Below are 10738 nucleotides of genomic sequence, written 5' to 3'. Positions count from 1 at the left end.
AGAGACAGACAGGAGGGAGAGGGGGCAGAGAGAGTGACAGACAGGAGGGAAAGGGGGCACAGAGAAAGAGAGAGAGACAGGAGGGAGAGGGGGCAGAGAGAGACACACATACAGGAGGGAGAGGGGGAAGAGAGAGACAGAGACAGGAGGGAGTGGGGGCAGAGAGAGACAGAGACAGGAGGGAAAATGGCAGAGAGAGACTGACTCAGGAGGGAGAGGGGGCAGGGAGAGACAGAGACAGGAGGGAGAGGGGGCAGGGGAGAAAGGAGGGAGAGGGGCCAGAGAAAGACAGAGACAGGAGGGAGAGGGGCAGAGAGAGACAGAGACAGGAGGGAGAGAGGGCAGAGAGAGACAGAGACAGGAGGGAGAGGGGGCAGGGAGGGACAGAGAAAGGAGGGAGAGGGGGCAGAGAGAGACAGAGGCGGAAGATAGAGGGGGCAGATAGAGACAGAGTCCGGAGACGGAAGGGGGCAGAGAGAGACAGAAGCAGGAGACGAGGGAGAGGGGAAAGGGTGAAATATAGAGGAGGAGGGTGATAGACATGGGGGGAGAGAGGCAGGGGAGAGACAGGAGTGGGGAAAGGGTCAGGGCAGGGGGGAGAGACAGAGGTTGGGTGAGAAAGAAAGAGGGACAGGCGGAGGAGAGGTAGGTGGAGAGGCAGAGGGGAGAGAAAGACAGACAGACAGAGGGGGAGAGAGAGAGAGAGAGACAGACAGAGGAGGAGTGAGAGAGAGAGACAGAGGGGGAGAGAGAGAGACAGAGGGGGAGAGAGAGAGAGACAGAGGGGGAGAGAGAGAGAGAGAGAGACAGATGGGGAGAGAGAAAAAAAGAGGGGAGAGAGAAAGAGACAGAGGAGAGAGAGAGAGAGACAGAGGGGGAGAGAGAGAGAGAGACAGACAGAGGAGGAGACAGAGAGAGAGACAGAGGGGGAGAGAGAGAGAGACAGAGGGGGAGAGAGAGAGAGACAGAGGGGGAGAGAGAGAGAGACAGAGGGGGAGAGAGAGAGAGAGACAGAGGGGGAGAGAGAGAGAGACAGAGGGGGAGAGAGAGAGAGACAGAGGGGGAGAGAGAGAGAGACAGAGGGGGAGAGAGAGAGACAGAGGGGGAGAGAGAGAGAGACAGAGGGGGAGAGAGAGAGAGACAGAGGGGGAGAGAGAGAGAGACAGAGGGGGAGAGAGAGAGAGACAGAGGGGGAGAGAGAGAGAGACAGAGGGGGAGAGAGAGAGACAGAGGAGAGAGAGAGAGAGACAGAGGGGGAGAGAGAGAGAGAGAGAGGGGGAGAGAGAGAGACAGAGGAGAGAGAGAGAGAGACAGACAGAGGAGGAGACAGAGAGAGAGACAGAGGGGGAGAGAGAGAGAGACAGAGGGGGAGAGAGAGAGAGACAGAGGGGGAGAGAGAGAGACAGAGAGCGACAGAGACAAAGATAGATAGAGGGGGAGAGAGACAAACATTGAGAAAAAGAGGGAGAGGGGAGAGAGAGAGGAGAGAGAGAGACCTTGGACACACACACCCTGCACACACATAACCTCCTTCCTAAACAGTCGCCACAACTGTTTCCTTTGCTATTCACGTGACGGGCTTGCTCTGATATTATTTACTGACTTGTTATTTCAGGAGGCGAGTGCTGGAACAGAAGACATGAAACTTCTGCTGATTGCTGCAATGCTGCAGATTTTGCAAACATTTACAGGTAAAGTAGCTTTCACATATGCTCGATTTTTAAGAATTATTGGCATTGGGAAGGAGTTTACACCGTCTCCTACAACATTCTGGACAGTAAAGAGCCTGGGAAATAGGCAGCTGCTCTTGATTCTTGTACACGACCGAATGCAGCTTTTAATTCCAACTAGGCAGCCTCCCGGGCCAGTTTTGTCTTTCTTCCCAGATAGACTGGAAGAGTCTGTAGCCTGTTGCTGCCAGTTTAATAGACTACTTGGATTGACAGCAACTAACAGCAGAAACCTTTAATCCCCATCCATTCCTATACACAGAAACGCTGGAGGTGATTTTAACCCCCAAGAACGGGTGGGTTGGGGGCGGGTGGGAGTTGAAAATAGTTGATTTTTGGGTCACGACCGCAACCCAGCTTTATTTCCAAGTTTAACTTGGGCGCGTGAAATTACAGGCTTCCCACTGGGAATGCAAAGTCCGAAAATTTTGCAGTTGAGACCCAAAAAAACAACTATTTTCAAATCCCACCCGCCCCCAACCCACCCGTTCTTGGGGTTTAAAATCACCCCCCACTATGTCCTATTGGAGCTGTATCAATACCTGACATTGTTGAGTCCTTGGCAGCTGCCCTCTGACCAGACTCACGGCATTCATTCAAATTACATTCTGGTGGTGTCTTTGACTTTTTTTCTTCTTTCTTCTCGGTACAGCAGGAAGGAGGCCATTTGGCCCATCGAGTCTATGCCAGCTCTATACAAGAGCAATCCAGCTAGTCTCACTCCCCCGCCCTTTCCCCTTAGTTCTGCAAATGTTTTCCTTTCAAGTACTTGTGCAATTCCTCTTTGAAGGCCATGATTGAATCTGCCTCCACCACCCCCTCGGGCAGTGCATTCCAGATCCTCACCACTCATGTTGCTCATGATAACATGGTGGGACAGCTGGGGCCTATCGCATACACATTCTGTGCCATGTGGGAATTTGTGTGTTTTGGAGAACCACATGTGCAGGAAGTGCCGCCAACTGCTCGAGCTTGAGCTCAGGGGAAGCTGGCATCACTACAGCGCATGCAGGAAGCTGAGAGTTTTGTGGATAGTAAGTTTCAGAAGGTGGTCACCCCACAGCTACTGAGAGTTCAGGTGGAGAGGGAGTGGGTGACCACCAGACAGACTAGGAGTAACAGGCAGGAGTTTCCTGGGAGTGTGGCACTCACAAACTGATATTCAGTGTTGAATACCAGTGAGGGTGTTGACACTGCAGGGAAGTGCAGTCAGGAGCAAATCCATGGCATTGTGGGAGACTCGGCTGCACAGGGGGGCAAAAGAAATGCAGTTGTTATGAGGATTCAATAGTCAGGGAGATAGACAGGCGTGTCTGCAACGCTGATGTGGGTCTCGCATGGCATGTCGCCAGGGTAAAGAATATCACTAAGAGGGTGCAGAACATTTTAAGGGGGAAAGGGGAACAGCCAGAAGTCGTGGTCCATGTGGGAACCAATGACATAGGAAAGAAAAGGGTTGAGGTCCTGCAGTCAGAGTTTCAGGAGCTAGGGAGGAAGTTAAAAAGCAGGACCTGAAAGGTAGTAATCTCTGGATTACTCCCAGTGCCACTTACTAGTGAGTAAAGGAATAGTAGGATAAGACAGGTTAATGCGTGGCTGGAGCAATGGTGCAGGAGGGAGGGCATCAGATTCCTGAGCATTGGGACCAGTTCTTGGGCAGGAGGGACCTGTTCAAGATGGACGGTTTGCACCTCAACAGAGGTGGGACCAATGTCCTTGCAGGGAGGTTAACTAGAACTGTGGGGGAGGGTTTAAACTAATTTGGGATGGGCACCAGGATGAAACATTAGAGAGGAGAAACAAGCTGCACAGAGGATTGGGAGGGGCAAATAGCACTATAGTAAAGAATAGTCCAGAAATAAGAGGGATCAGACTAGGGGCAAATGTGAGGCAATCTAAGATGAGATTGGAGTCCATGTGTGTAAATGCACGTAGCGTGTTAAATAAGGTTAGTGAGCTGCAGGCTCGAGTCACCACATGAGACTATGATATAGAGGCAATAACAGAGACCTGGCTCAAAGAAGGGGAGGATTGGGTACTTAATATTCCTGGCTACAAGATATTCAGGAAAGATAGGGAAGGAAAGAAAGGATCGGATGTGACAGTATTGATCAAAGAAACTATTATAGCACTGGAAAGGGATGATGTAGTTGAGGGGTCAAAGATAGAATCTATTTGGTTAGAATTAAGGAACAATAGAGGAGCTATTACACTACTGGTTGTAAACTATAGGCCACCAAATAGTGGGAAGGAGATAGAGGAGAACATTTGCAGGCTAATTACAGAAAGATGCAAAAAACTATAGAGTAGTGAAAACGGGGGACTTCAATTATCCCAATGTAGACTGGGACAGTAACAGTGTAAAGGGCAAAGAGGAGGAGGAATTCCTGAAATGTGTACACGAGAACTTTCTGGAACTGTGTGTTTCCAGGCCAACCAGGAAGGAAACAGTGCTTGATCTAGTTATGGGGAATGAAGTGGGGCAGGTGGAGCATGTTTCAGTGGGGGAGCATTTGGGGAACAGTGATCATAATATCATTAGGTTTAGAATAGTGATGGAAAAGGACAAGGTACAATCAAATGCGAGAATTCTTAACTGGAGGAGGGCAAATTTCAGTGAGTTAAAAAGGGCTCTTGCCCATGTGGATTGGAATCAAAAATTGGTCGGCAAAACATTAATTGAACAATGGGAGGCCTTCAAGGAGGAGATGGTTCGGGTACAGAGTAGACACATCCCTACGAGGGGGAAAGGAAAGGCATCCAAAGCTAGAGCTCCCTGGGTGACTAAAGATATAGAGATTAAAATGAAACAGAAAAACAAGGTTTATGATGAATGTAAGGTTCATAATACAGTAGAGAACCAGGCTGAATACAGAACGTACAGAGGAGATCTAAAAAAGAGAATAAGAGGGGCAAAGAGAGAGTAAGAGAATAGATTAGTGGCCAACATAAAAGAGAATCCAAAAGTATTTTATAAACATATAAATAGTTAAAGGATATTCAAAGGAAGGGTGGGGCTGATTAGAGACAAAAAATATCTTCTTGTGGAGGCAGAGGGCATGGCTGAGGTACTGAGCTACTTCACATCGGTCTTCACTAGAGAAGAGGATGCTGTCAATGTAGCAGTAAAGGAGGAGGTAGTAGCGATTTTGGATAAGATAAAAATAGATAAAGTGGAGGTACTTAAAAGGTTGGCAGTGCTCAAAGTAGAAAAGTCACTCGGCTTGGATGGGATGCATCCTAGGATAATGAGGGAAGTAAGGGTGGAAATTATAGACGTTCTGGCCACAACTCCACATCCAACTCCCCACCCTTTCACAGGGACACTGTACCCCATCCAACTCCCCACCCTTTCACAGGGACACTGTACCCCATCCAACTCCCCACCCTTTCACAGGGACACTGTACCCCATCCAACTCCCCACCCTTTCACAGGGACACTGTACCCCATCCAACTCCCCACCCTTTCACAGGGACACTGTACCCCATCCAACTCCCCACCCTTTCACAGGGACACTGTACCCCATCCAACTCCCCACCCTTTCACAGGGACACTGTACCCCATCCAACTCCCCACCCTTTCACAGGGACACTGTACCCCATCCAACTCTCCACCCTTTCACAGGGACACTGTACCCCATCCAACTCCCCACCCTTTCACAGGGACACTGTACCCCATCCAACTCCCCACCCTTTCACAGGGACACTGTACCCCATCCAACTCCCCACCCTTTCACAGGGACACTGTACCCCATCCAACTCCCCACCCTTTCACAGGGACACTGTACCCCATCCAACTCCCCACCCTTTCACAGGGACACTGTACCCCATCCAACTCTCCACCTTTTCACACAGACACAAGGATAGGATTAGTGAGAATGGATCTTAGCTCAGAAAATCAGGATGTACAATCAGTATGGGTGGAGCTAAGAAATAACAAGGAGCAGAAAACACTGGTGGGAGTAGTTTATAGGCCCCTTAACAGTAGTTATAATGTTGGACAACGTATAAATCAGGAAATTGAAGTAGCATGTAACAAGGGTAATGCAATAATCATGGGCAAACCAAATTGGCAAAAGTAGTTTGGAGGACAAGTTCATGGAATGCATTTGAGACAGTTTTCGAGATCAATATGTTGAGGAACCAACTAGGGAACAGGCTATTTTAGATCTAGTAATGTGTAATGAGACAGGGTTAATTAGTTAATTAGTAATCTTATAGTTAAGGATCCTCTAGGGCAGAGTGATCATCATATGATAGAATTTCATATTGAATTTGAGAGTGATGTAGTTAAGTCCAAAACCAGGGTTTTAAATTTAAACAAAGCCAATTACGGAGGTATGAGGGGCGAGGTAGCTACGGTAGATTGGGAAATTAGATGTAAAGATATGATGGTCGATAAGCAATGGTGAACATTTAAAGAAATAATTCATAATTCTCAACGAATATACATTCCGTTGAGGAATAAAAGCTCCATGGGAAAAGTGATCCAACCGTGGTTAACTAGAGAAGTTAGGGATGGTGTTAAATTAAAACACAAAAGGCATCAAGGGGTATGGGGAGAGAGCGGGAATATGGTATTGAGATAGAGGATCAGCCATGGTCATATTGAATGGCGGAGCAGGCTCGACCGGCCGAATGGCCTATTCCTGCTCCTATTTTCTATGTTAAGAAGAGGCTTGCAATGTTGCCAAAAAGAATAGCATGCCTGAGGATTGCGTGGGTTTTAGAAATCAGCAATGAATGACAAAGAAATTGATAAAGGGGGAGTGCAACAAAGGTTCACTGGATTGATTCCTGGGATGAGAGGGTTGTCCTTTGGGAAGAGATTGAGTAAAATGAGCCTATACTCTGTGGAATTTAGAAGAATGAGAGGTGATCTCATTAAAACATATAAAATTCTTAGAGGCCTTGACAGGGTAGATGGTGAGAGGTGGTTTCCCTTTGCTGGGGAGTCTAGAACTAGGGGGCATAGTCTCAGGATAAGGGGTCGGCCATTTAGGAACGAGATGAGGAAAAATTTCTTCACTCAGAGGGTTGAGAATCTTTGGAATTCTCTACCCCAGAGGGCTGTGGATGCTCAGTTGTTGAGTATATTCAAGGCTGAGATCGATAGATTTTTGCACACTCGAGGAATCGAGGGATATGGGGCTAAGGCAGGAAAGTGGAGTTGAGGTCGAAGATCAGCCATGATCTTATTGAATGGCGGAGCAGGCTCGAGGGGCCGAATGGCCTACTCCTGCTCCTATTTCTGATGTTCTTAAAATTGAATATTAGAGTAAACGAGGAAGAAATATAAAAACAGATTGTAAGAGCTTCTACAAGTGTGTAAAAAGGAAGAGATTAGTGAAAGTGCATGTGGGTCCCTTAGAGGCTGAGACAGGAGAAATTATAATGGGGAATAAGGAAATGGCAGAGACGTTAAACAAATATTTTGTATCTATCTTCACAGTAGAAGACACAAAAATAATGGGGAACCAAGAGTCTAATAAGAGTGAGGAACTTAAAGTAATTAAGATTAGTAAAGAAAAAGTACTGGAGAAATTAATGGGACTAAAAGCCAACAAATCCCCTGGACCTGATGACCTACATCCTAGGGTTCTAAAAGAGGTGGCTGCAGAGATAGTGGATGCATTGGTTGTGATCGTCCAGAATTCCCTAGATTCTAGAACGGTCCTAGTGGATTGGAAGGTAGCAAATGTAACCCCGCTATTCAAGAAAGGAGGGAAGAGAGAAAACAGGGAACTGCAGGCCAGTTAGCCTGACATCAGTCATTGGGAAAATGCTGGAATCCATTATTAAGGACGTGGTAACAGGGCACTTAGAAAATCATAATATGATTAGGGAGAGTCAACATGGTTTTATGAAAGGGAAATCATGTTTTATAAAACTACTGGAGTTTTTTAAGGGTGTAACTAGCAGGGTAGATAAAGGGGAACCAGTGGATGTAGTATATTTGGATTTTCAAAAGGCATTTGATAAGGTGCCACACAAGAGGTTTGTTGACCGGAGGTCACCGGTTACATTTATTGGCTTAGTACAAAGAGGAGAAGAGTCAATTCTCTATTAATTCTCAATTCACTTTATTAACGTTGTTAGATTATGTACATATAGCTTATATGTCTGGTTAGATATAGGCATGCAGTTTACAGCAGGTTATACAGTTTAATACCCAAACTAGGATTTAAACGCGCACCCACTAGGTCTCTCTGACACTCCCTGAGTGGTCACAGAGTAGAAAGGATATTATATTACCCGGAAAGGGGAGCTGACGCTGGCCAGGTGTTCCGTTCTCTCTCTCTTGATGTTGTCTCCACGTCCCTGACGTAGGGTCTTCCACTTACGCGATGGTTAGTCTCCGGAGTCTCGCACTGGCACCGAGCCTGCAATTCTTCATTCTTATTCCAAGTCTTATCTCTTCGAGTTGTGTTGTCTTTCTCCTGTTGGCTTAGATTTTCTCGAGTGGTCGGTGTCATCCCCTGATTGGCTCTGTTCCAAGGGGTTAGGTAGCATCACCTCATTACTACTTTTCTAAATAAGGACTGGTGTCTCATTACATCCCCTTTGTCTCTTAGAAGCGTAACTAATTCAAACCGGTTCCGGCCAGCTCAGACCAGTGACTAAACTCCAGGTCACTTCAGTTCAAAAGCTACTTTTGCCTGAGTGTTAGCAATTTGGAATAAACTCAGTAGTTTTTGCAGCCCCTGGTCAACAGGTTGTTACACACGATTAGGGCTCCTGGGGTTGGGGGTAATATATTAGCATGGATTGAGGATTGGTTAACGGACAGAAAACAGAGAGTAGGGATAAACGGGTAATTTTCAGGTTGGCAGGTTGTAACTAGTGGGGTGCCACGAGGATCAGTGCTTGGGCCTCAGCTATTTACAATCTATATTAATGACTAAGATGAGGGGACCGAGTGTAATGTATCCAAGTTTGCTGATGATACAAAGCTAGGTGGTAAAGTAAGCTGTGAGGAGGACACAAAGAGTCTGAAAAAGGATACAGACAGGTTAAGTGAGTGGACGAGAAGGTGGCCGATGGAGTATAATGTGGAGAAATGTGAAAATATCCACTTTGGTACGAAGAATATAAAAGCAGAATATTTTTTAGAAGTGAGAGACTAAGAAATGTTGGTAGTCAGAGGGATTTGAGTGTCCTTGTACACGAATCATAGAAAGTTAACATGCAGGTGCAGCAAGCAATTAGGAAGGCAAATGGTGTGTTGGCCTTTATTGCAAGGGGGCTGGAGTGTAAGAGTAAGAAACATAAGAAATAGGAGCAGGAATAGGCCATTCGGCCCCTCGTGCCTGCTCCGCCATTCAATAAATTCATGGCTGATCTTCGACCTCAACTCCACTTTCCCGCCCAATCCCTATATCTTTTGATTCTCTTAGAGTCCAAAAATCTACCGATCTCAGTCTTGAATATACTCAACACCTCAGCAACCACAGCCCTCTGGGGTAAAGAATTCCAAAGATTCACAACTCTCTGAGTGAAGAGATTCCTCCTCATCTCAGTCTTAAATGGTCGACCCCTGATCCTGAGACTATGCCCCATAGCTCTAGACCCTCCAGTCAGCGGAAACAGGCTCTCAAGCCCCCTCAGAATCTTATATGTTTCAACGAGATCACCTCTCATTCTTCTAAACTCCAGGAGGTCTTGCTGCAATTATATAGGGCTCTGGTGAGACCACACCTCGAGAACTGGATACAGATTTGGTCTCCTTATCTAAGGAAGGATATACTTGCCTTAGAGGGGGTGCAACGAAGGTTCACTAGATTGATTCTTGGGATGAGAGAGCTGTCCTATGAGGAGAGATTGAGTAGAATGGGCCTATATTCTCTGGCCTTTAGAATAATGAGAGATGGTCTCATTGAAACATATTCAATTCTTAGAAGGTTTGACAGGGTAGATGCTGAGAGGCTGTTTCCCCTGGTTGGAGAGTCTAGAACTAGGGGGCATAGTCTCAGGATAAGGCGATTAGGACCGAGATGAGGGTTGATTTCTTCACTCAGAGGGTTGTGAATCTTTGGAATTCTCTATCCCAGAGGACTGTGGATGCTCAGTCATTGAGTATATTCAAGACTGAGATCGATAGATTTTTGGACACTAAGGGAATCAAGGGATATCGGGATCGAGCGGGAAAGTGGAGGAGAGGTGCAAGATCAGACATGATCTGATTGAACGGCGGAGCAGGCTAGAAGGGCCGTATGGCCTACTCCTGCCCCTATTTCTAATCCCCATCCAACTCCCTGCACTTTCACAGTGATACTGTACCCCATCAAATTCCCACCCTTTCAACACAAACACTGAACCCCATCCTATTCCCCACACTCTCACATATAGACACTGCACCCCATCCAACTCCCCACCTTACACACAGACACTGCACCCCATCCAACTCCACACTCCCTCACACTGACACTGCACCCCATCCAACTCCCCACTCCCTCACACAGACACTGCACCCCATCCAACTCCCCACCCTCTCACAGACACTGTACCCCATCCAACTCCCCACTCCCTCACACAGACACTGCACCCCATCCAACTCCCCACTCCCTCACACAGACACTGCACCCCATCCAACTCCCCACTCCCTCACACAGACACTGCACCCCATCCAACTCCCCACTCCCTCACACAGACACTGCACCCCATCCAACTCCCCACTCCCTCACACAGACACTGCACCCCATCCAACTCCCCACTCCCTCACACAGACACTGCACCCCATCCAACTCCCCACTCCCTCACACAGACACTGCACCCCATCCAACTCCCCACTCCCTCACACAGACACTGCACCCCATCCAACTCCCCACTCCCTCACACAGACACTGCACCCCATCCAACTCCCCACTCCCTCTCACAGACACTGTACCCCATCCAACTCCCCACTCCCTCTCACAGACACTGTACCCCATCCAACTCCCCACTCCCTCACACAGACACTGCACCCCATCCAACTCCCCACTCCCTCACACAGACACTGTACCCCATCC

The 10738-nt window shown here is 47.5% G+C and overlaps 1 protein-coding gene across 2 annotated transcripts in view; it reads left to right on the top strand.

Moving 5' to 3' along the window:
• Positions 1-1538: 1538 nt before the first annotated feature.
• The window catches only part of LOC137311332 (HEPACAM family member 2-like), a 110616-nt gene continuing 101416 nt past the window's right edge, over positions 1539-10738 (top strand). The window contains exon 1 of one of the 2 annotated variants that reach the window (XM_067978610.1): positions 1539-1691. In XM_067978610.1, the coding sequence (XP_067834711.1) occupies positions 1640-1691 (52 nt within the window). In that variant the 5' untranslated portion in view covers positions 1539-1639. The remainder of the gene's footprint in view (positions 1692-10738) is intronic. The other variant, XM_067978609.1, reaches the window with a different exon arrangement.

This window comes from Heptranchias perlo, unplaced genomic scaffold (genome assembly GCF_035084215.1).
Source record: "Heptranchias perlo isolate sHepPer1 unplaced genomic scaffold, sHepPer1.hap1 HAP1_SCAFFOLD_328, whole genome shotgun sequence".
Lineage (NCBI taxonomy): Eukaryota > Metazoa > Chordata > Chondrichthyes > Hexanchiformes > Hexanchidae > Heptranchias > Heptranchias perlo.
Note: the sequence above shows the minus strand (reverse complement) of the source record. Positions and strands in the feature narration are given on the sequence as shown.